At 51.6% G+C, this 23100-nt stretch overlaps 12 protein-coding genes and 1 non-coding gene across 13 annotated transcripts; 4 read left to right on the forward strand and 9 right to left on the reverse strand.

Annotated features, from left to right (window-relative positions):
* On the forward strand, positions 1-1073 carry kat1 (putative 3-ketoacyl-CoA ketothiolase (Kat1)). The gene has a single exon (XM_073711468.1). It carries the CDS (start codon positions 224-226, stop codon positions 1043-1045), a length of 822 nt encoding a protein of 273 aa, XP_073570653.1. The 5' UTR covers positions 1-223; the 3' UTR covers positions 1046-1073.
* On the reverse strand, positions 1074-2253 carry BJY04DRAFT_190137 (putative zinc metalloproteinase). The gene has a single exon (XM_073711469.1). The coding sequence runs from the start codon at positions 2180-2182 to the stop codon at positions 1145-1147; it is 1038 nt and encodes a 345-aa protein (XP_073570654.1). The 5' UTR covers positions 2183-2253; the 3' UTR covers positions 1074-1144.
* A 336-nt stretch (positions 2254-2589) lies between these two features.
* On the reverse strand, positions 2590-3597 carry BJY04DRAFT_218683 (putative mannosylphosphate transferase (Mnn4); the record flags this gene model as incomplete). The annotated part of the gene is made up of 3 exons (XM_073716370.1): positions 2590-2689; positions 2741-3168; positions 3223-3597. The coding sequence occupies 3 exons, from the start codon at positions 3595-3597 to the stop codon at positions 2590-2592; spliced, it is 903 nt and encodes a 300-aa protein (XP_073570655.1).
* Positions 3598-3677: 80 nt separating this feature from the next.
* BJY04DRAFT_66845 (uncharacterized protein) lies at positions 3678-4417 on the reverse strand. Its single transcript, XM_073720828.1, has one exon. It carries the CDS (start codon positions 4214-4216, stop codon positions 3758-3760), a length of 459 nt encoding a protein of 152 aa, XP_073570656.1. The 5' UTR covers positions 4217-4417; the 3' UTR covers positions 3678-3757.
* Positions 4418-4852: 435 nt separating this feature from the next.
* On the reverse strand, positions 4853-4943 carry BJY04DRAFT_t88. The gene has a single exon. It is a non-coding gene; the product is annotated as a tRNA-Ile (tRNA).
* A 282-nt stretch (positions 4944-5225) lies between these two features.
* Positions 5226-8558, reverse strand: hsp88 (Hsp70 chaperone Hsp88). The gene is made up of 5 exons (XM_073711470.1): positions 8173-8558; positions 8063-8094; positions 6525-7971; positions 6164-6469; positions 5226-6108 (listed from the first exon to the last, which is right to left on the reverse strand). The coding sequence occupies exons 1-5, from the start codon at positions 8248-8250 to the stop codon at positions 5812-5814; spliced, it is 2160 nt and encodes a 719-aa protein (XP_073570657.1). The 5' UTR covers positions 8251-8558; the 3' UTR covers positions 5226-5811.
* Positions 8559-8599: 41 nt separating this feature from the next.
* chsD (chitin synthase D) lies at positions 8600-12129 on the reverse strand. The gene is made up of 4 exons (XM_073711471.1): positions 12097-12129; positions 11570-12037; positions 11350-11516; positions 8600-11298 (listed from the first exon to the last, which is right to left on the reverse strand). Exons 2-4 carry the CDS (start codon positions 11612-11614, stop codon positions 9150-9152), a joined length of 2361 nt encoding a protein of 786 aa, XP_073570658.1. The 5' UTR covers positions 11615-12037; positions 12097-12129; the 3' UTR covers positions 8600-9149.
* A 140-nt stretch (positions 12130-12269) lies between these two features.
* On the forward strand, positions 12270-14040 carry BJY04DRAFT_190144 (tRNA maturation protein LHP1). The gene is made up of 3 exons (XM_073711472.1): positions 12270-12390; positions 12593-13784; positions 13840-14040. The coding sequence occupies exons 2-3, from the start codon at positions 12673-12675 to the stop codon at positions 13946-13948; spliced, it is 1221 nt and encodes a 406-aa protein (XP_073570659.1). The 5' UTR covers positions 12270-12390; positions 12593-12672; the 3' UTR covers positions 13949-14040.
* BJY04DRAFT_190147 (uncharacterized protein) lies at positions 14041-14647 on the reverse strand. The gene is made up of 3 exons (XM_073711473.1): positions 14545-14647; positions 14253-14475; positions 14041-14177 (listed from the first exon to the last, which is right to left on the reverse strand). Exons 1-3 carry the CDS (start codon positions 14561-14563, stop codon positions 14117-14119), a joined length of 303 nt encoding a protein of 100 aa, XP_073570660.1. The 5' UTR covers positions 14564-14647; the 3' UTR covers positions 14041-14116.
* Positions 14648-14867: 220 nt separating this feature from the next.
* On the reverse strand, positions 14868-16942 carry BJY04DRAFT_218688 (putative RNA binding protein Ligatin/Tma64; the record flags this gene model as incomplete). Its single annotated transcript, XM_073716371.1, has 3 exons — positions 14868-15952; positions 15998-16844; positions 16922-16942. 3 exons carry the CDS (start codon positions 16940-16942, stop codon positions 14868-14870), a joined length of 1953 nt encoding a protein of 650 aa, XP_073570661.1.
* Positions 16943-17435: 493 nt separating this feature from the next.
* Positions 17436-19350, forward strand: BJY04DRAFT_228046 (glycosyl hydrolase). Its single transcript, XM_073718753.1, has 3 exons — positions 17436-17948; positions 18036-19047; positions 19119-19350. The coding sequence occupies exons 1-3, from the start codon at positions 17472-17474 to the stop codon at positions 19223-19225; spliced, it is 1596 nt and encodes a 531-aa protein (XP_073570662.1). The 5' UTR covers positions 17436-17471; the 3' UTR covers positions 19226-19350.
* A 173-nt stretch (positions 19351-19523) lies between these two features.
* BJY04DRAFT_190151 (uncharacterized protein) lies at positions 19524-20133 on the forward strand. Its single transcript, XM_073711474.1, has 2 exons — positions 19524-20046; positions 20102-20133. Exon 1 carries the CDS (start codon positions 19572-19574, stop codon positions 19875-19877), a length of 306 nt encoding a protein of 101 aa, XP_073570663.1. The 5' UTR covers positions 19524-19571; the 3' UTR covers positions 19878-20046; positions 20102-20133.
* An 824-nt stretch (positions 20134-20957) lies between these two features.
* BJY04DRAFT_218690 (oleate delta-12 desaturase odeA) lies at positions 20958-22420 on the reverse strand (the record flags this gene model as incomplete). Its single annotated transcript, XM_073716372.1, has 2 exons — positions 20958-21364; positions 21418-22420. The coding sequence occupies 2 exons, from the start codon at positions 22418-22420 to the stop codon at positions 20958-20960; spliced, it is 1410 nt and encodes a 469-aa protein (XP_073570664.1).
* Between the last annotated feature and the right edge of the window lie 680 nt (positions 22421-23100).

A 23100-nucleotide genomic window follows, 5' to 3' on the forward strand; every position in this document is an offset into this window, starting at 1 on the left:
ACTACCTTCGATAAGGACGAGTGGTAACAGGAATGAATAGGTCAACGACGGCAAAGCCGCCTACCTCGTCCGCGCTGCGTCCCTCGCCGCCGGAATCCCACATACTTCCGGTGCATCCTCCGTTAACCGATTCTGCTCCTCCGGTCTTAAGGCAGTCCAGGACATCGCGAACCAGATCCAGCTCGGGGCGATCGACGTCGGCGTTGCTCTCGGCGCAGAACTCATGTCCGTCGGCGGAGACCGCCTCATAAAGCCCTTCAACAGTGAAGTGCTGAAGAACCAAGAAGCCGCAGACTGCATGCAGCCTATGGGCCAGACGAGCGAGAACGTCGGCAAGGATTTCAACATTAGTCGTGCGCAGCAGGACGTCTACGCGGCGGAGAGTTTCCGGCGGGCGGAGGTTGCGCAGAAAAGCGGGTGGTTCGATGATGAGATTGTGCCGATTACGACGAGGGTCAAGGATCCCAAGACTGGAGAGGAAAAGTCTGTTACTCTTAGTAAGGATGATGGAGTCCGGTATGGCACGACCGTAGAGAGCCTGTCGAAGATCCGGCCCGCGTTCCCGGATTTCGGGGATAAGAGCACAGGTGGAAACTCAAGTCAGGTCACTGATGGTGCGGCTGCGGTGTTGCTCATGAGGCGTTCCAAGGCTATTGAACTCGGTCAGCCAATTCTGGCAAAGTTTGTTGGTGCCACTGTTGCTGGTGTCCCGCCTAGGGTTATGGGGATTGGGCCGACGGCTGCGATCCCGAAGTTGTTGAGCAAGTTCAATATTGATAAGAGCGAGGTCGACATCTTCGAGATCAATGAGGCATTTGCTTCGATGGCGGTTTATTGTATTGAGAATCTGGGGCTGGATCACGCGAAGGTGAACCCGAGGGGTGGTGCGATTGCCTTGGGTCATCCTCTTGGGGCTACAGGCGCTCGTCAAATCGCAACGATCTTGAGCGAGGCGAGGAGGACGAAGGCGAAGGTACTCGTTACAAGTATGTGCATTGGTACTGGACAGGGGATGGCTGGGTTGTTTGTCAACGAGCAGGTTTGAATGCATTGTATATAGCTGGTTCCATTATGTTGTTCATGTCTATCAAAATCATCATGCATGGGTATATGTGCAGTACAGAAACGCAATGAGTGTAAGAATCTACGAAGAAGGATCCCTCTTCTCCTCTCTCGCTCTTTTGGCCCTCTCTTCCGCGGCCCTCGCCAACACCTCCCTCATTCCTCCACCCCCAGCACTTCCAGGTCTAGACCCTAAACTGTTTCCACCACCAAGAATCTGCGAACTCCCCATCCAGCCCCGCTCATCGTGTACATGCCCCCCCTCCACCTCGCTCTCCCAATCTCCAGGATTATAAAACTCCCCTTCCCCCACCTGCCTCCCACCACTCTTCCAATCCCCCTTCTCCACCTCCCCCTCAATTTGCTTCGTCAGATCCCAAAAGTCCCGATCATGCTCACTAAACACGCAATGCGCGAGCTCATGGCACAGCGTCTTCCGTATCGTCCGGTAGTCGCGATACCCGTCGTACGCATCCGTCCTGAGTCGAAGCTCGATAACTTCGCCCTTATTACGGTTCAATCCAAGGGTTCGCGACTCAGAGGTCGTGTGCTCGGCAGGATCCATTTCCGTAAGCAGCGGAACAGAAAACTTATGGTTTGCCATGGCGGAGCGGATGCCCGGGTCGTCGCGGAGGCGGGTGAGGAAAGTCAGAGAGCGAGAGGGGTTAGGTAGGTGCTGGAGAGGCTCGAGGCGATGAAAGGTGTAGTTCCCACTACTAGAGGAGATGGTGTGGACTCCCCCGCCTGCCCTCCTAGACTCGGAGCGGTGTCTCGCCCGTGCATCGGCTTGTGCCGCGGTCCGATGCGCCTCGCGTTTCCGGGTTTCTACACCTTGCGTGTTGAGGTTGGTGATTTCTTGTGTGGGTGTGCCGAGGAGGGTGATTTTGAACTTTGGGGAGGATAGAGGGAGGATTTCGGAGAGGGGTGTTCGTGGAAAGGGAGCCTTTTGCATGCCTGGTTTGGGCGCTATGAGAAGTTTCTGCGTCTCTGGGGGAATGTGAAGGGTGGAGGCGAGGGTTGTGCTGAGGTCTTCCAGGGTGGCTGTTGCAGGTAGGGTGATGGGGTGGGAGGTCCCCTGGTGGTTGACTGTAAGGGTTAGCTCTGCCATTTCGTCAGCCATGATTGATGCTGATGTGTCTGAGGTATGGAGGGATTAAGAGGGTCGGCGACGGCGACATGGTGGTTCTATAAGATGGCCGAGGTGGTGATGATGAATCCGCTGATCTTCGATGCCTTTCTACGCTGGGTTAGTCAGCCCCGGAGATTGACCGGAAATTGTTGCAACAGAACTACTACGAAGTATGCAGGCAATCAAAACAACTCGATTAATGATAAGTATTAGTGATACTATAACTGGTTCTAACGATAAAGTGATATATCCTGGTATAGCGATGCTCCCAACCATGACTCCGTACCCGCTAACTCCAACTAACCCATAACGAACTATTGTACAGACGAGAAGGCAACACTGAATGGTACACGTAGCGCGATATAGTCGTGTGAACGAGCGAACGAAACAACAACGTACTACTCATACTGTCGATCATCTTTTTCCTCTTCTTTCTCTTTTTTGGCGGCGATGATCTCGTCGGAGATCCATTCTTGAATCTCCGGGTCCCAAGTATATCTGATTCTGTTAGCTTCCTTTTTACGATTCAGATTGCGGCATCGGACTCACTTGTTGTAGTGCGTATCCGTTAATGCCTTTTCCTGATACTCATCTGTCAGAACAGACTCGTACCGGAAAGGTACCTTGGCAGCCACGCCCTCAAAAAAAGTGGCACGGAGCGGGTATATGTCGCTGATCAAGTAATTGTGGTTGTTCTTGCACCCAAACTCGTTCGGCTTCTCTTTATTCAAACGACTTAATCCCGTGATATCAATATAGAGTCCTGTCTGCATGTCAATCCACCGAGCGTCGATAATGTTGAGCCCATTTCCACGGTCACGCTGTCGCGCCCAGGGATTGACATCGAGAATGTAGGAGTGTTGTTCGTCAGGCTCGGTGGTGTTATATGTGGCAACGGTGCCGTTAAAATCGTTTGCGAGACGGAAGAGCGTGGCTTCGGAGACTTGCGTATCGATATCCCAGTCCCAGGGCATAATCTTTAACCAGCCATGAGTATAGTGCATATAAAAAAGAACGCAGATGGTGCATACCTTTCCATTCCACCACCATCCCAGCAACGTTCCGTGCGCCAACCATGTCTCTAACCCATGATCATTGAAGTACTCGAAGTACGAGTGAATAATGTGGGTCAACACTTTCGAGCGCTGTTCTTTTGGTACGGGCTCTTTGAAGAATCGGGAGTCATAATGAGCATGGATCTCATCGTTCCCCGGCTCCTGGTAGTATTTGTATTCCTCTGACTTGTTGAGACCGTACTTGGTCCATAGGGAATAGGGCTCGTTATGATCGATGACGGTGCCGTGGACGCTGGGTACCGGTGCATTGCTTGAAGCAGGGCTGGGCGCCGCTATGGCCGCGACTGTCCAGATGGCACCGACGGTTGCCAGCATGCCGCGAGAGATCATCTCGGGGTCGGAAGGGATGGGCAGATTCTAAGGTCGGAAACACACAAGGATCAGGTCCCCGTTCGCATTCTGAATCCGTGAAGTCGCAACAGGATGAGTATAGCTCAGACAAATAAAAATGGCGCATTAAAGATACGACACGAGAGTGAATCGAGATAAATCAGGGTCGATGTGACTCCGTCTCCGAATAGCAAGGGCGCTCTAGGTGGCGGCGAGCGAAGGGCTCGTTATTGACAGACTGACAAAAGATAGATACTATGAGAAGGAGGTATAGAGGAGTATATAGTAACGAGAGTGAAGATGCTGCGCAGATGAAGACGGAGAGGAGAAGACAGAAAGTCAGGAGCTCACGAGGGGTCGGAGCCGGAAATGGACCAAGAGTTTTTGGGCGACAGTCAGGGCCTGCAAAAAAAAAAGGGACGTCAACGAGCCGAGCAGGTTCTCCTAATTTGCCCATCTGTCGATGAGAAGCGGGGCAATTTAAAGATACCCTCAAAGCTGGCTCCACCAGGAGTTCAGGAACTGGATTTACAAGAGTGCTAGTGCTAGGCTGCTTTATTAACTTATTCCCTATCGATCGCAAGGGGGGTGGTGATATTGAAGGACAAGCCCTGGGCATGCGTTAGCCTTCGTCCGGCCATGTCTGCGTCAGACTCAAGAGGAAGAGAAGAATATTATAATCTTAGAGACTGGATGGAGGCTAGAAGCGTAGTAGGACTGAGGTGTAGGCCCTGTAGGGGTCCATGACGGTCATGACCTGATGAAGGAGAGATGGATCTCTCGCGTGCCATCCTTCCCGAACGGCTGTCCCCACTCGGCCCTACCGGCGATAAGCACAGGGTTGGTTACATACTGCTGCATGCTCTTTCAACTTTGTGCTCCCTACCCTACGCCCTACGCCCTACGGCCAAGACGAACTTTATTGGATGCTCTGAGCTGACAGCTCTAGCTATGAGGAATCTGATTTTACTATTGACAGCCCATGCACAAGAGTCAAATGCTGTATCTTGGATGCTGACAAGCGGTCCCACTAACTAGACTAGCACTTGCTCCGCGTTTCGTGACTGGTAGAGTGGTACCTCCGCAAAGGATACGGGTCACGAGACCTAGCAAGTCTGCCGCAATTCGAGGCAGAAGATCGATGAAAGAAAGATAGGAACTGAAGACTGCCACGAAAACAATATGGTACGCCATCAGAGTCATGGAGGATGGATGGGAAGGCAGGCTCATAAAAGATGAATAAAAAAAAAAGACCTGGTCCCGGCGAGGATCGAACTCGCGATCGCCAAGACTCCCTCATAAGAAAGCTATAAGCTTGACGCTTTAACCGACTAAGCTACGGGACCAGATGACGGCAAATTTTGCACATGTATGTTATATGAGATCACAAGATCATAGCCCCTGAAACTAGTTCAATGCTGCTCACGCCCTGAGCAGTTTATAACAGTCAATTGAGGGTCTCTTGCTGGCTGGGATGCATACGACTGTGTCCTTCCTGCTCCTTGCATTTGCAGGTGGTTGCTAGCAAGCGCGTTGGAATTTCTTCAATAGGCACAGCATCAAAAAGCGAGTAAAAATCGGGTTGTTCAAAGTCTCCATCAGTGGTGCTTCACTGAGTTAGAATAAAATGGATATTATTATAGTTAAATACAGTGTAGAGTGAAAGCAATTAAACACCGAAGAGAACCGCAAAGTATGGGAAAAATTGGTCTCGGCCGATCACGGGGCAGCCGAGATTAGGGTTAACATTCCCGTCCGCTGGGGGCAATTGAATTGATCAATTGACTTCGCATTGGAGGTGGCCGTCCAAGTAGGGCATTAGGAGACTACGAGGACAAGTATACAGGGTTCAGAGATGGATAGGAGCATTATATCCTCTAGTATTAGCGAACTATCATTACTTTTCGCCAGCGGTCTATCCACATGTCGTATATCTAATCCTCCCAGTCATGTCATGGATGATGCGTGTCCAGAGAAGCAAGCAAAAAAACTTGGTCGAATCACAACCTCTTCGCATAAAGCTTCGTCAAGGAAATAAGAAGAAGAAAATCGTTCTACAACTGTCGTTTCGCGGGAGGGGGGAGTAAACGAAGAAAGAAAAGAGCAGTCGAACAAAATTGGGTGTTTATTCATGGCGTTTATCATCAAGCTGTATATGCGTAGGCTCAATGACGCAGGAGAGACGAATGGGTTCGGGGGTTCCGTTTGAACCGCTTACTGCTTCTCAGCAGCCTCCGGGGCGGCTTCGCCTTCTGTGGGAGCGTCTGTCATCTCCGCGTCGGGCTTGTCCTCCTTCTTCTCTTCGGCGCCCTTCTTGGCCTCCTCTTCGGCCTTGCGTTTAGCCTCCTCCTCGGCCCGCTTCTTCGCAGCCTCTTCTTCAATAGCTTGGCGCTCAGCATCCTGCTTTTCTCTGTGGCGCTGGATGATAGGTCCAGCGACAAAGCGAATCTCGTCAAGCTTAGACACGTAGACGGACTTGGTGGCGTCTTCGCCATCCTCGTACAGCCAGTCCTAGTCTAATGTTAGAAACTGTAACCTTGATTGTTTGATCACAGAAAATGCGTACCTCGAGATCTGTGAGCTTAGCCCGCAACTTGTCCTTCTCGTCTTCGCTGGCGAAATCAGCGTAGATGGTCTCAATCTTGTCACGCATCTCGTAGATGGTGCCCTCGAGCTCGTTTTTCTTCTCATCCGTCTCGGCAATCAGCTTGTCCTCCATGTACATGGAGTTCTCGCGCTCTTGCCAAGTGTCCTTAATAGACTGCTCAAGAGCAGCAGTGCCGGTGGAGATGGGTAAGTCGCCCTTGCGGACCTGCTTCTTGACCTTGCGGGTCTTCTTGGGCTGCTCGTCACCCTTGTCGGTGTCCATAGCCTGGCCAGATGTTAGCAAGAGAGTCAGCTTAGCAGGATCTTGAGTTAAAACTTACATCACCCTCCTTTTTCTCGCCCTCCTCGGCGACGGGCTCCTCGACCTCAACGTCCTCAACATAGTATCCGGACTCGACGTTCAAGATTCCGTGGAGGTTAAGCCTGGCCTTGAGCTTACAGATCATAAAGTCGTCGTTGGCATCGGCCTTGACGCCCTTGACGGAGAAACGGCCAACCCAGGGGTTAATCTTACCAGGGAGCTGGTCGGGCTGGGCGTAGCGAGCCTCAAGATCGAAAGGCTGCTTGCGGTAGAAAGTAAGGATCTTGGTGGAGGGCATGACGTTGCCACGGTTGAAGACTGTCAAACTGGTGTCCTCATCAGGGATATCGGCGGATTGCTCCCAAGTGAATTCAATGGGGTATGTGACAATGTCGTGAACGGAGAAATCACGGACACGGAAGACGGGGGAGAGGATAGCGCAGCTGAAAGCACAGCCACGGGCAATGGCCTCATCCTGGTTGAGGGTGAAAGAGAGAGTCTTGCCAAAGAACTTGCTGACAGCATCCTTGATGGCAGGGACGCGAGTGCAGCCACCAACCATCTCAATGTAGTCAATATCCTCAGGCTTGAGCTTAGCCTCGGCGAGAGCCTGTTCCAAAGGAACTGTGACACGGTCCAACAGAGACTTGACCATCTCCTCCAACTCCTCGCGCTTGACGAGGGCACGAACATCAACGTCCTCCATGAGAGATTCAATGCTCATGGGAGCAGCGGGGTTAGCCGAGAGAATCTTCTTGAGCTTCTCGGCTGCGGCAAGAGTGCGAGACCAGGCCTTGGGGTTGCTGCGGATGTCAATCTTGAACTTCTCCTTGAACTCCTCAGCGAAGTGCTCAGTCAGGGCCTTGTCAAAGTTACGGCCACCGAAATGGCGGTCGTAGGCGGTCGACTTGACGTTGAGCTCGCCCTTGCGGAACTCGACAACGGAGGCAGTGTAGTCACTGTAACCGATATCGACGAACATGACCCGCCTAGGCTTCTCCTCGGGTCCAGGAAGGTCGAGCTTGGTAATTCCGTATCCAAGAGCGGTAGCAGTGGTGTCGTTGATCAGTCGGAGGATCTTGAGGCCAGCAATCTCACCAGCATCGAGCATGGCACGGCGCTGGACATCAGTGAACCAAGCAGGAACACTGACTGTGACATCTGAAACGGGGAGCTTCAGCTCCTTGGAGGTAATATCCCGGATCTTGGTCAGGTACATGGCGACCAACTGGACGGCGGAGAATTTTTCCCGCTTGCCCAGATAGTTGACCTCGACACCGGCCTGGCCGTTGACGTCACATAGTTGTGAAACAGTGTATTCTTGCTCGATCTGAACATCAGGGTCGCTGAAGGTACGGCCAATTAGGCGCTTCAGGTTGCCAACGGTGTTCTTGAGGTTGGAAGTCTCTTGCGTCTTTGCGGCTTCACCGATGTGTCTGCTTCGGGCGCTAAAACCGACGAGGGAACTGATCGCAAATGGATGTTAGTTTCTCGGGTCGTAAAAAACAAAAAAAAAAAGTAAAAAGGGAGGGAGTAGTAAAGACAAGGCGAACATACGGGGTCTGTCGGTTGGAAACTTCGTTGGTGATCTAACGGAGTTGATATCAGGTTAGTTCCGGAGTTGGAGGGGAAAATGGTAAAATTGGGTAGATGGGGTAGATACGCACAATGTCGATACCCTTGTTGCGGGCAACACCAATCTTGGTGCTTTGAGCACCGAAATCAATGCCGACGACGGAAGTCATTGTGACGGTGGATCGAGGGGGGGGAGAAATGGATGGGTAGATGGGGTGTTGCAAAGAGAGATAGAGAGGAGAGTGAGAGGAGGGAGGAGAGACTCGGCGATGGTAATAATTTGCAGTAGCGGCGCCACTTCTCGTAGGCTTCTCTGGGATCTGGAGGTGTGGCTAGGGCCAGCAAGCGGTCAAGACTTTTCTTTTCTTTTCTTTCTTTCTTTCTTTCTCTTTCTGGTCCACTCTGGCACTGACAGGTAGACGAAAGATGCTGTAGATAATGGTTTTTCAATGGGTTTACTGGTTAATTTGATTTTAGATCACGGACTGGGAGAGCAGATGTTGTTATTATTATGGATTTCAGATAAATTTGCTCTGTGCAGCCTCACCCCCTTGGCTGGTTGGTGCCCATCGAACCTTCTGGCTCCTACTCGATTTTCCCCTCCTTCACCGCCCGCCCATTCCCGGCAGAATCACATCATTGTTGGAGGGGTTGGTCGCTTATCGATATCTCGATATCGCTTCGCTAGGCCATCGTCGTCGTCGTCACGGCTCTTAACGTGCTGGATCTTATTATAGGTTCATCTTTGACCGCAGTGACTATCAACTTTCGCGATTACTTCCATCTGACTCAACAGCACGTTGTGATGCGGAAACCAGACATGATTGGCAAGCTACCATTCGCCGGGGCCATCGGCTGCCCCGCCTGAGTAGGGCTGAATGGACAAGCTATGAGGTAACTACCGCCTGAAGCCTTACACAGGGACCCTCGAGACGAACATGGATGAAGCCTCGAAAATGGATATGCTAATAGAGTATGAAGGATATACCTCCAGTATAATCATACATAAACGGTTCTCAATAACCAATGCTGCTAAACTGACATCCCACTTCTAACACCATGCAAATGCTCAGGCAACGGTTCCTCGCTTCCGAGACATTGCTGCTTGCGGTGCCTTGCTTAACCGCTGCAGTTGAGCTGCTTCCACAGACGAGACGCACCTGTCCAACATCAGGGGGTCCGTCGAGTCGTACGAGCTTTGGGGTTGGCATGACGACTCCGGAGTGAGAGTTTCACTCGTTACAACACTATGCTCGTGAGAACGATTTACCGCTATACCAATATCTTGTGATGATACTTGGCTAGCTTGATCATCCAGCGCAGTGGACTCGGTATCACTAGTTGGCCCCGGCGAGCCCGAATCTTCTAGCTCTTGAGCGTCGCTGGTAATATCAACACTAAGGCGAGACGTTGATGACCCCTGTACCTTGCGATTGAGGTACAACTTCTCTTCATTCATTAGCGTTTCGACGTTCTGCGGCAATTCGACGGATTCCCAGCCAGACTCATTTGAGAACACAGATTCCGTCGACCAAGGTGGATGAAGGCCGATTCGGGGGATATCTGGGAGTGGAGACATGAATTTAGTGAGGCCCGATTCGGGATCGTAGGTGGTGCCAAAGAACCCATTTGGAGGGGCGGGATCCTCGGTGGCAAAGTGCCCTGTGAGCTTCTCTGGTGGGCGGACAGGCACTCCCTTCTTCTCGGCTCCTGCTCGAAAGGTCTCCACTTCGACATTCAATTCGTCCCCCTGTGCCTCGGCCAGTCTTGCGGCTTGTCCTGGCGTAGTGTGCTCATCAGCCCTGGCAGCGTCGGTTCTAGGCCCTCCCCATGTACGATGCCCTGCGGTGAATATTCCGTAAACCATGTACAACCAGTTAAAGAAAGGGTTTAAAATGAACATGAGCGGGTAGAGCCAGGCTTTGTATCTTTTGAGTTTCAAGCCAAAGTAGAACATGAGCGCATAGTTGAGGGCAAGAGAGATCACAACGAACCCGACAGGCAAGTCATCAACTCTGCTAGAAGTTGTCATGATGGATATGAGGAGGATGAAGAACAGAAGTGCAGTTGTTCGAATGGTGTTCTGCAACAACCGAACGAGACATAACAGAGGATATCGTTTCCAAAGCCGAACGTCAGTGAGCATGCATACTTCGTTTGTAATATACCCCAAGAACCACCGCCGTCGTTGCTTCAGCAGGCTGCGGAATGTCTGTACCGCTTCGGTTTTGCAAAAAGCCGTCGTGCACATCTGTATTTGATAGCGCTCTTTGGCTCCGATCATGAAGAGATGCGTCAGCCAACGATCCTCGCCGAGGTAGCATTTCCCATAGTCGAACAGGTCTTCACATTGCTCAGCCTTATCCGCAAAGTAGTATTTAGCCATTTTGCGGAAAGCAGAGAAGCGAAGAATTGTCAGCGCTCCTGGAAGACAGGTCACCGCACCGCAACCGGACTCGACAGATCGCTCGAATAGCTGGCCGTGGATGTATTCCATGTCCTGCAGAACAGTGATGAGAGTATTCTCCTCAGTAGTTGAGGTGATTATTCCGGCCATGGCTAGTTTATTGTGCTTGCTTCCTGGTTTTAACTCCATGTCGTACATGAAATTCTGGAGACAGAGTCGGTCAAGCATGCAGTCTGAATCAATAAAAAGGAGGAAAAGATTATCGTGCTGCTTGAGATACTCGGCGTATACTTTGTCAATGACTCGAAATGTTTGCTTCTGACAATGACGCTTGCCACCGTGTCTGAAGCGGGACACTGTAATCCTTGCTCCCTTGTATGTCACGTCAATACTCTGGGGATACTTTCGGAGAGATATTGGGATTCCTAAATGATTAATTACCCGCAGATAGGGCTCATCGATGAAAGAGCCATCGTATGAGAGGAAAACGTGAATACAGCTTCCGGGGTAGTCACTGCTGACAACTGAATCAACTGCCTTGATCAAGACCTCCGGTTCCTCCTTATAGACTGGCATGATGATCACAATCTTTGGTGCAGTCTTTGCGTCGAGTATCTCCTTCATCCTTTGCGTTTTCCCTATGGAGTTGGTGACGATTCTGTAAATGCAAAACAGCCATGGCAGTGTAAGAAGTCCGGCAAACGCCCAGAATGCGAACCACTGGAGAAAGGAGACCAAGGCAGGGGGAAAGCGGTGATTTACGTGCGGAGGCAGAGGAAGGGTCGTAATCATCACGGGGAGGAAAATTCCTCTTGATAATGGTCAGCCCGTGTTTTTATACAAGCACATTGGTGAGAGTTACCTCAGCGTTGAGAAAATGATTATCATTGCAACAGCGAGAGCCTTGATGCTCCAGTGGTCGGCTTTCTGGTACACTTTCGCGAGGCAGTATATAAACGCAGCAAGGAACAGGGCCCATTCGATAAAGGCTGCGAGCATAAACGGACTGATGGTCGTAATGAAGATTATCTGGCGAATCATGTTAGTTGGAAGACTCAACCAGGCAAGGTTTGAATACTTACATCTCTGGCGGGCCATTTAAACTTTGGGCTGCTGGTGTCATCCATTCTGCCAGTAAAGATTCAGCGACCCCGTTGTAGATGGGCAGACCACTTTGTTTAAAGAGGGTTGCGTGTGAGGAGTGCTAAGAGATGAGGCGCGGATGTCTGTTGGCACTCGATGTTGCTAACTGGCCGAGTAGAGGATCGTATAGATGCAGCGCTATTGTTGCCATTGGCGTACTCGACGTGGGATACAAACACAGCGCTGTAACCAATGCCGATAGATAAACTGCTGATATTTCGATACAGAAAGTGAGCTGGCTAGGAAGACCAGATGTTGAGCCGTCAAGACGGTAGCAAGGCGTAAAGTCCGAGCTCACTATCCAGGCTGGGTCAGATGGAAGGTGCAAGGCAGGCGCCCTGAACACCCATAGCGACGACAATGCTTGCAAAGCATACTGCCCAACGTGCGGATAGACCACAGAGGCACTGCTATGAGTATCAGCAATGTAGCACGTGAGAAGACCATCCTCGACTCATCAGCTTACAATTGATTCCTTTACAACTAGAATCTCGTCCCTGGAGCAGTGAGGGATGGGATGCCAGATGGAGGGAAGAAGACCGCCCGCTGTATAAGCTGTCCCAAAGTGGTTAGCTCCAGGTGAGTCAAATTATGCCTCAGGCGACAACCCTGGGCGACTTTGAGCTCCGCAGCTCACAATTTCAGAAAATTTCCCCCGCCGCAGTTTTTTCTCCAGTCTCCATCTTTCACTTCTAGAAAGTGTTTTATTTTCTGCGAGTCACTTTCCAGAGGAAATACAAGCGATATTGACAGAATTGAGGTAAGGAGCATGATGTTTCCCGATGCCGTGGCGTGCTTGCGCACTGCTATCATGCAGACTTCGCTCGTTTTTGGCCGCGCCGACTCTCTTGCGATGCCCTCTCCGCGGTCTTGAGTCACTCTATCGTGATTTATGTTCCCGCATATATTTGATAGCTCTCTTTCAAGAGTGAAACCACTTGCTGACCGGCTCATCGAGTTAGAACGCTATTTCTTTACCTATTCCTTTTCTCCCTCACTCGCATTCTACTCCGCGATTACTCGTCGCATAAAATAATACATCATGGCTGAGGAACAGAAGCCTGTCACTGCGCAGGCAACCAACGCTGAAGCCGAGAAGGATGTTCAGGATGTTCTTGCAGAGCTGAAGGGCGAGGCCGATGTCTCTGCTAATGGTACCGAGAAGCAGGAGGCCCCTGCCGACAAGGCTGAAGACGCCGAAGAGGCCCGTATCGTCGCCGCGGCCGCGAAGCTAGGTGAAAAGTCAGAAAAGACAGAGAGAGAAGCCGAGAGCCGGACGGAAGACCGTGGTCGCGGAGACCGCCGCCGTCGCAATGAGAGCAAGTTTGACCCATCTGCGCAGGAGGAGACCAGCGATCCTGTTGAGATCCGCAAGCAAGTCGAGTTCTACTTCTCCGATTCCAATCTCCCAATGGACAAGTTCCTCCTTTCCAAGGTCGGCGGTAGCAAGAACAACTCTGTCCCTCTCGACATCCTGCACTCTTTCAAGCGCATGCGCCGCTTCCAGCCCTTCAGCGCCATTGTCGACGCCCTCAAGACTTCCGAGGTCCTTGAGCTGACTGACAACGAGACTTCCGTTCGCCGTAAGGTTCCTCTTCCCGAGTCCGTGAAGGATTTCCACGATCCTACAGTCGTCAAGGTGTTTGAAGACAAGGCTATGGCTCGCAGCGTTTACGCTAAGGGATTTGGAGAAGAGCAGCCCACCACACAGCTTGACATCGAAGCCTTTTTCGCCCCGTACGGCCCAGTCAACGCCATCCGTCTCCGCCGATCCTACGATAAGTCCTTCAAGGGTAGCGTGTTTGTTGAATTTGAATCTGAGGAGAAGCAGAAGGCTTTCCTCGAGCTTGAACCCAAACCTCAGTGGAATGGTCAAGATCTCATAATCAAGAGTAAGAAGGAATACTGTGACGAGAAGGTCAAGGACATTGAAGCCGGCCGTGTCAGGCCCAGCGGCGGCCGTGGCCGTGGCCAATCCCGGGGCGGTCGTGGAGGTCGTGGCGGCCGTGGCGGTCGCGGAGGACGCCGTGACAACCGCGACAACCGTGATGATAGGCGCGATTGGAGGGAGCGACGGGATCAAGATCAGAAGCGCGGCTTCAAGGATGACCGGGACCAGCAGCCCGAGCGCCGCGAAGTCGAGAAAGATTCTCGGTAAGACACTTACTTACCTCCCAAACAGCATAATAACCTTAACTAACAAACCCAGTGGTGTTCCCGTCGTACAGAGCTCTGCCGACTCCACGGGCCAGAAGCGCTCCCGTGACGAAGAGGCGAACGGTGATCACCCTTCCAAGAAGGTCGACACCAAGGAGTAAGAGTAATGATCTATGCCGCATTTACTTGCATTTGTTTCCATATTCGACTGTTTCCGGATGGGCAAAAGTATACTCAATACCACTGCTTGCTTATTCCTCCTGATAGGAGGACACTTGATTCTTTATACTTCTGTTCTCTCCGTAGCCCTCAAAAATGAAGGAGACTCCTCAAAACTCCAGATCATAAGCCAACGTATCCTCGCACAACTCCTCCCTCAACTTATGCACCCTACAAAACACATCAGTCCATCAGGTCTTCCACCCGAACCCGCAGCTCGCAACCACGGTAGAAAGCGAAACTCACTCCAGATGCGCCGGATGCACCGCATACCCCGCCAAATCCTCCGGCTTCTCCAACACCGCAACAAGCCCCATGTCGAATCCCTTTGCGCGCGGGATTGAGATCGGGAGTGGCTGCCCAGCCTTGAGCGAGATCAAGCCGGGGATCTTGCCGACCATGTTTTGAGCGATGGACGACCAGTCTTGGAGTTGGGCGGTGGTGACGCCTTGTTTGAGGCGGAAGAGCACTGTGGTTTTAGCTTATTAGAAAGTCCGCAGAAAAGAGCTGGGGACGGAGTGGGGCGGGGGATGGGAACCGATATGGTAGACGGGCATATTGAGGATTTAAGTCCAATACTGTGAATATGATTGATTTTAGATCAAGTGAGACGGATGCAGGATGCGGAGGTTATATGCGTCCGGAGGGGCGGGGGAGGGGTTCGGACCTATCCATGTCCGATTACTTTTCGGGAGAAGTATAGGTAGGTTAGCCGGAGATGAACTGCTCGCCGGCCGCTCTACCCGTGCACTTTCTGTGAGAGTCAAGGTCTGTTTCTGGAGGTACCTGGTTATCCAAGTGGACAGTAGATGTCCAAACGCTAATTATATCTTATCTACTGAAGAGAGTATTAGAGGAAGACTATTTCTTCTTCTTGGTCTTATCCACCACGTCAATCCATTGCGATTTCAGCCCTCGCCGAGTGAGTGCGGTGTCTATTGTCTTGCGCTGATCGCCCTGGACGAGAACCTCCATTACACCCTTTGCTGCGCCGGTAGCCTGGGAGACACTTGTGCTGCTGGCGCATTTCTTCTGGAGTTCTTCCGCGAGGAGGTTCGGAATTATTCCGAAGATCTCCAAATTGGATACCTTGGTGACGGTCTTGGAGCCTGTGCGGCGTTCGAGGGTTACGTTGGCCTTGGGTGTTGCGCCGGCTTTGGGTTTAACGTCTGACAGAGTCTGGCCGGATTTGAGGATTGCATAGTGTGGTGCCATTAGGGTGGAGTCTTCCATCAGCCGTTTCAGCAGCATATCGCGGGTTGTCTTGCCGCGGGCGAGGGTATTTCTGTCATCGGCGGAGGAAGAAGCGAAGATTGTGTTGGCGAGAAATGGCGTCAGGGTAAGGATTCGTTTGTTCTGTGGGTCCACGATAGAGGGGTCGTGAGCCTGGATGTACTGGTCGAGGTGTTTAGAGACGTCGGAGTACTTGTAGTAGTTTCCAGGATGGGTACTGGACAGAGAGGGGAATATCGTCGGTGTGAGTTTCGGGGTCGGGCGGTAGAGAGTCTGCACTGTAAGTGTCTGTCCAACGGAAGGGTCGGCACCTGTCGTTGTAGCAGGTTTCTTGCCGGCAGCGTTTGACTGCTTTCCTGCGCTCTCGGCCACATTCTTCGGAAGTCGGTATGGGGTGAAGTTGACGACTCGACGGTCGTCAAAGTCCACATCTAAAATCACTGTCTCCTGGCCACTGCGGTCTTTTGACTTGACCAGTACCTGCTTGTCGAGGTACTTGATGAACTTCTTCACGTTCTTCCAGCTTGTCTTTTTGATCTGATAGTACTGGGCTTGCTGTGCAGTATATATGGGTAGATATGGGGTGATCATGTTGGCGATCAAGGCGGATGGTGATATTGGAAGAGACAGTCCATGATTTGGCGCAGATGGATTATCCTGCTTCAGCTTGTATAGAGAATATAGGAAAGCCTTTTCAAAGGCATCATCAATCTCTGCTCCCATTAGTACTTGACGTGAAGGGAGAACAGCGAGCGTACCTTTCGTTGTAGGCTCTTTCTCCTCCACAATCGGCTCTTCTTCTTGCTCTTCGGCGAGTTGCTCGACACCTTCTGGACCAGCATCTTGACCCTCATCTTCCAAAGCTAGCCCCTCCACTCCACCTTCAATCTCTCCAGTCTCCGCCTCCTCTGATACCTCTTCATCCCATCCCTCCAAGTACTCCGGAGCCGGCACACCCGGTCTCGAAGACGGACTCCAAGCCCAAAGCTCATCCCCTTCCCAGTGGATCCCCCGCACAGCATGCCCCTTTGTCCCCTGCACCTCCCCCAGAGCCGAAACATCAATCTCACAAATTCCCACAAACAACGGCACAGTCTCCCTATCCAAGCTCGTAACCGCAACAACCGCATCCTTGACAGCGCGCTCAGGAAACGGCGGCTCATTTGCCAGGCCAGGGGTCATCAAATCTGCACCTGCGCGGAGCTTCCCCATGACGAATTCCGGGGTGTAGAGCAACGGTACAATATTTGGATTATGCCAGAGCGTGTAGACGGTAGGATATAGACGCTTGTCCGCGCCGGGCCCTTGGTCGATGCGGAACCATAATACACGTTCTTCAGCGTCGGTGTGGGAGCCTACGTACACAGTGCCTTGAACTTCGCGTAGGTCAGGGCCAGCGGTTGTTGTGAAGCGCGCCGAGAGGCAGTTTTCGGGAAGGAGAGCATTTCGGATGGACGTGAGGGTTGGCTGCGCGGGTGTCGCGGGGTTCGGGTCGGCGCTGGACTCGGGTGGAGGGTTCGAGGGGATCTCGATCTTGTAGTCGCTGATGATCTGGTCGGCAATTTTCCGGCGATCTGAAGATCGAATTGGCGAGAGGTTTTTGATCTGGTGAGGTGGGTGTGAGGATTTGATTTCCGATAGAGCCAGGACCGGAGGGGTTGGGTGATGCGGGGTACACTCACAGTGGGCTTCTTCTTGAACATGGTGCCGGCGAGCAAGATGGAAAAAAGCGTCAAATACCTATCTGGTGCGGCTACTTTGAGTATGCGGTCATCCAGCCACAAGCAGGAACTGGTGGTTGAAGGAGCTAAGTACCTAGGAAGTCCAGTAGGAGGGGGAGAAATCTTTGATGTCCGAGTCAGACTTGGATCTTCCCCGCAATAACGATCGGCCGTTTGTGTTCGTTCCCTCTGCAATAAATAATCATAACTAGTGTATATATTATAGCTAAATATACCGGATAACCGACTCGGCAACCAGTCTATGCAGTCTCCGTGCTGAACTTGGACACCCGTCTAAATGGCCGGCTAAATCCGTTTAAAGCGAGCAGATGTATATATTTGCCCACCAATAACTACCGACTCCGCAGGAGCCATCTGAATTGCCCATGAGTATATATAGTCATAAAGCGCCCCCGCGCAGTCAATGCTAATTGGAGACACAAGACGTCTTTCCAATGAGTCTCCGATCATGAGGTCTCTACAAGCATTAGCCTTTTTAGCCCTGTCAATCATGTCTCCGGCAAGCGCAGGAAGGAACTCAACCTTCACGAACCCCATCCTTCCCGGCTGGCACTCAGACCCTAGTTGCACCTTTGTCCCCGAAGAAGACAATACCTTTTTCTGCGCCACCTCCTCGTTTCTTACCTTCCCAGGAACTCCAATATACGCAAGTAAGGACCTGATCAACTGGAAACTTGTCAGCCACGTCGTTACTCGCCGAAGCCAAGTTCCTGAGATCGGGAATAGTACTTCGCAGACACAGCAGGATGGCTTATGGGCGCCAACAATCAGGTACCGCAAGGGCAAGTTCTACCTCCTGACCTCGTATGTCTCGATGTATCCCGGCTTTAGTTTTCAAGGGTTGCTTTTCTCCACGGAGAATATTTACTCAAATGACGCATGGAGTGACCCGTTGAGATTTGAGATCGGTGATATTGACCCCGATATCTTTTGGGAGGATGATATCGCTTACATCTCCTATGCGGGGGTATCGCAGACGACACTTGACCTTGAGACTGGGGTCACTGGACCGTCATATAGGATCTGGAACGGTACAGGTGCTGGCCTTCCCGAGGGGCCTCATATCTATAAAAAAGATGGCTGGTATTATCTTTGCATCGGAGAGGGAGGTACTGAGCTTGGCCACCAGCAAGTCATTGCTCGCTCGACAAGCGTTACTGGGCCTTTCGAAGGATATAGTGGGAACCCCATCCTGACGAACACCAACACCACCGAATACTTCCAGACCGTCGGTCATGCGGACCTCTTCCAAGATGCTGATGGTAACTGGTGGGGAGTTGCACTGGCGACACGCTCTGGCCCAGAATGGAGGGTTTACCCGATGGGCCGAGAGACAGTCTTGTTTGCGGTGACATGGGACAAAGGCGAGTGGCCTGTTCTTGACCCTGTACGGGGCCGAATGTCAGGCTGGGAGCTACCGAAGCCCTTCAACAGAAAAATACCGGGAAAAGGGCAGTACGTTGATGCTGCAGATCGGATCGATTTTGCTCCTGGGACACAAATCCCTCAGCACTTTCTCTTTTGGAGATTCCCTGAAGAAGGCGTCTTTACCGTGTCACCGAGAGAGCGTCCTTTTAGCCTGCGTTTATTGCCTTCCCGGCACAATATAACTGGTTCTGGCGAGGGAAGTGCCGACTCATCGTCCATCACGTTGATCACGCGTCGACAGAGCCATACGTACTTTACATATGGTGTAGACGTTTCGTTCGTTCCGAAAGAAGAGGGAGAGGAAGTAGGCGTCACGGTCTTCTTAACACAATATCAGCATATAGACCTAGGAATTGTGCTTCTTCGATCCTCAGGAAAGCTGGTACCTCATGTGCGCTTCCAGACAACGTTGCTAGACGATCTGAACACACCAGCAACACAGAACGTGACGGTCCCGGAAACTGTTATAAAGGCCTTACCGCAGTCTTCAAGGAAAGAGATTCGAGCGCGGCTACAGATTAGAGCGGTGGATAACACTCACTACAGACTGTCAGCTGCTGTGTTAGGAAACAGTGACTTTGAGTTCGAAGAGCAAGCGGAGGCTGTCCTGGTAAGCGGAGGAACCGGCAGATTTACTGGTGAGTTGCTCTTGAGTCTCGTCCCACGGTAGGTAGGCTTCTCTTACTGTTACTGACAAGATGCTGTGCAGGCGTTCTCCTTGGTGCTTATGCAACGAGCAATGGAGGGTCTGGCTCAGCGCCGTCATATATCAGTAGATGGAGATATGAGGGACATGGCCAGAAGATCGGAGAGTAGAGATGGGGAAGAAATGAAAGATATGGTAGAATCCCCCCGGGCCGTGTTGTAATAGCCGCAATGTTAATGTCACGTACCTGCACAAACGAAACTCCCTTCTTCACTTCACTTCTGGCATCTCTCAGATTCCCTCCACATAGTCTTTCAATTTCCAGTCTAACGACGAGAACAGTTCCTCTCTTCAATATCCCACCCCCCCAATTCCTCCACGAGCTACTAGCTCCGAGTCAACATGTCTAACACCGATCCTCCCCTCGACTACCCCTCCGAGAAAAGCCGCTACCAGATCCTAAAAGAAGGCGGTTCAGACAATATGCAGCACTTCATGCACAGCCATTCCCTTTAGATGCACAACGATGATGACGTTCAAGAAGCGAAGGCAATTCTCGACGCCTTCGCAGACCACGACAAAGCGCGTGCAATCGAGAACGCCCACGACAGCGACAGCTTCCACAGCCCTTACAGCCCTCACGCCGTGCCCAATCTCTGTTCTCCTGGAGTTCGCATCTGCAACGAAGTCGCGAGGGACTATGGGACAGCAGACCGTGTTAAAGGCCCCAACAGCTATTTCGAATGGGGTGTTGATGAGCCGGAGTTCGAGGGTAATCCCGCGTTTTCCGACGATGAGAAGTATGGCTTTGGAGAAGGTTGAACAATGAGGAGGCGGATGAGGATTATGGCGATCACGAGGCCTATGGAGAGGATGGAGGCAGAGATGATGGGGACTATGGAGATTATGATGAACATGGAGGAGGTGACTACGACGATGACGGTGGCCACGACGACTATGACGATGGATGGTAGAGATCCCGTGGAGTGGTCTGACAACAGGAGCTGTCTAGGTGAGGCTTCGAGTTCTGGGGTTTATTGACTTACCTAGTACTAATGGTTGATGTAGGGCTGATTATCCGAACGTCTCTGAAACGTTCTCGTGAAACCTTACTTGACAGTGGCAGGAAACAGCAAGTACCTAGAGGTGAACTAGCTGAGAACTAAGATCAGAAGCTCAATTGATTGTCATGCTGTTTATGGAGTATTGTATTCTTCACATGCTGTAGATTTATACAAGCGCATAGAAGTCGGTCGTGGCACCATGACGGTTAGGGCTGGATACCAACCAACCACGGTGCCATCTAGCAAGCAAATAGAGTCGAACAGACCTCAAGCTATCTTTTAGGAGGTCAAAAGTAGCTGCCTAGGAAGGATACGTACTACGTAGGCAGTTCCAAAATCGGAACCGCCGGATACCGATGCACTGGGACCATGACTGCGCCTCCCCCGCATTTTACTTAAAATCATCCTCCACTTTCTTCCAGGACTTTTCGTTCTTTTATTTCCCGTTAAACTTTGCGAGAATGTTGTATGCCGGGTCTTTACATCATGAGGAGCCCCTGTACAGTCTACAAAGACCAGCAGTCATCTCGAGAACCAAGATTATAAGTTCACTTTCTGCATAATAATAACAGCGTTCTAAAGAGCCCCCGAATAGGCAGAAGACGATTTTGTTTGAAGCACACCACGACTCCCCCGATACGCCATGAAACAAAACACTGAGCAAGCGCGTAGCATGCTTACAACGCTAGGCGTATATCGTGGCTTGTTCGTTCCGGCCAGAATATACCTCGAAGCTAAGTCCAAACAATAAATCGCAGCCACACGAACAAGATCAAACCGAAAGAGATGCAACACACATTCGTTCTATGTACGGAAGGATGGTCGAACAAGGGTTGCTCTATTTGGTGAGCTTGACGGGAGGAATACCGATACCGTTTGTGTTGCGGTAGAAGTAGACACCAGCATTCTCGCCCTTGGTTCCCTCGGAAGGCTCGACCCAGTGGCAGACACGAGCGCTAGTCCAGAGGGCCTTGAAGAAACCAAGGGGACCGGTGTGAGCTTCGGTGCGGTAGTGGTTGCCCATGACCTTCTTGATCGCCTCACTGGCCTCGTCGGCGTGGTAGAAGGGGATGGTGCTCACGTAGTGGTGGAGAACGTGAGTCTCAATAATGCCGTGCAGAATGTGACGTCCGACAAAGCCAAACTCACGGTCGATGGTAGCAGCAGCACCACGGGCGAAGTTCCAAGACTCAGGTTGGTAGTGGGGAAGGGTTGGGTCGGTGTGCTGAAGGAAGGTGATGGCAACTAATTCAGTCAATATCGAGAGCCCATGAATATGAGATTTGTGATCAACTTACCGAGCCAGTGGTTCACCCAGAGGTATGGGATGCCGTACCACACAAGAAGGTTCATCCAGCCGTACTTGGAACCGATCAGGTACAGAACAGTTCCGGTAATGGCAAGACCAATATCACTCAGGAAGATTAGCTTCGCATCCTTGGCCTCGTACAGAGGGCTGGAGGGGTCGAAGTGATTGACGCCACCGAAGTAGCCGTTCTTCTTGCCCTTTCCACGCCCCTCGGGCTGGCGCTCGTGGTTGTTGTGGCCAGTGACGTTGGTGATAAGGTACAGAGGCCACCCGAACAGCTGCTGAAGAACCATGTGAGTGGCGGTGGCAATGGGGGTCTCCTCCATCAACTCGTTCAAGTCATAGATGGTCTTCTTGATGCGAGAGGCATACACTTCACGGGTCTTGGGAACGAAGACCATATCACGAGCAAGGTTACCGGTGGCCTTGTGATGCTTACCGTGGGAGATCTTCCACGAGAAGTAGGGCACCAACAGAGCAGAGTGGCAGATCCAGCCAACGGTATCATTCAATACCTTGGAGGGGGAGAAAGCCTGGTGGCCACACTCGTGGGCCAGAACCCAGACACCGGTTCCAAAGAGACCCTGGACAACGGTATACAGAGCCCACAGCACAACGCGAGCCGGATACGAGGGCACAGTCTCGGGGGTGACATAGTTGTGGAAGACGTAGAAAACAGTGGCAAGGACGGCAATATCCCGGAAAACATAGGACAAGCTGCGGATGGCAGAGCGCTTGAAGCAGTGTGCGGGAATGGCATCGCGGATATCCTTGATGGTGTAGTCGGGGATCTTGAACTCGTTACCATAGGTATCAAGCATTTTGCCGAGGTCCTCCTTCTCAGCATCGGAGGCCATGGACGAGAGGGAAGTCGAGGAAGGAGACTGGCGAGGGGAGTCCAGCGGGGAGACTGAGACTGAGCTGGGAACTGAGGACTCCGTGGTAGGGTTGCGATGGAGCGCAACGCGCTTGGGCAGTGCGGTGGAAGACATCCTGAAAGCTAGGACTGATACTGCAATTCTTGAAGCTGTTAGAAGGAGCTTTTGTTGGTGAAGAAGGAGCTCGAACTGATCGAACGATGAAGGAGCCCAGCTTGCTTGCACTTACCAATGACCCAGAAAATTGGATGTTATACCGCGAAATTGACTCAAGACCTGAGATGAATGACTCCAAGGAGTCCTTGACTTCACAGACTTGAAGGAATGAAGAAAGGGAGGGGAGGATGCGCAAAAGGAGCCCGGAGGAGAGGAGGAGGTGTACACAAGCCAGCCAACTTAAGGGGAGGAAAAGACAGAGGGAGGGGAAGCTGCTAAAATCACGGACAAATCAGAAGCAAGGAAAAACTCGACAATCAAATGGAGAGGCGAGAAAGAATCGCAATCAACAGAAGCTGCGGCCAGAAGGGACGATCCAGCATTCTGAGCATGAAGAATGATTATCGGTGTATCATCGCTGAAATTTGCACCTCAGCGTACCGGCAGCTGTATTTGAAGCTCAACAGATCATTTGATTGGCTGGAAAAACAGGTTCCTCGTTCGGCCTTAATGTGGCGATGGATCGCTGCCAGTGGGTTCTCTCATGCGGTGTATACTCGGACTACGTACCTATTGCCAACAGTCCTGAGGAGGGTCCAATATTTTTGAGTGCATATTCAACTTTTATGCTTCTATCT

Source organism: Aspergillus karnatakaensis (assembly GCF_047715665.1).
Source record: "Aspergillus karnatakaensis strain CBS 102800 unplaced genomic scaffold BJY04scaffold_27, whole genome shotgun sequence".
NCBI lineage: Eukaryota > Fungi > Ascomycota > Eurotiomycetes > Eurotiales > Aspergillaceae > Aspergillus > Aspergillus karnatakaensis.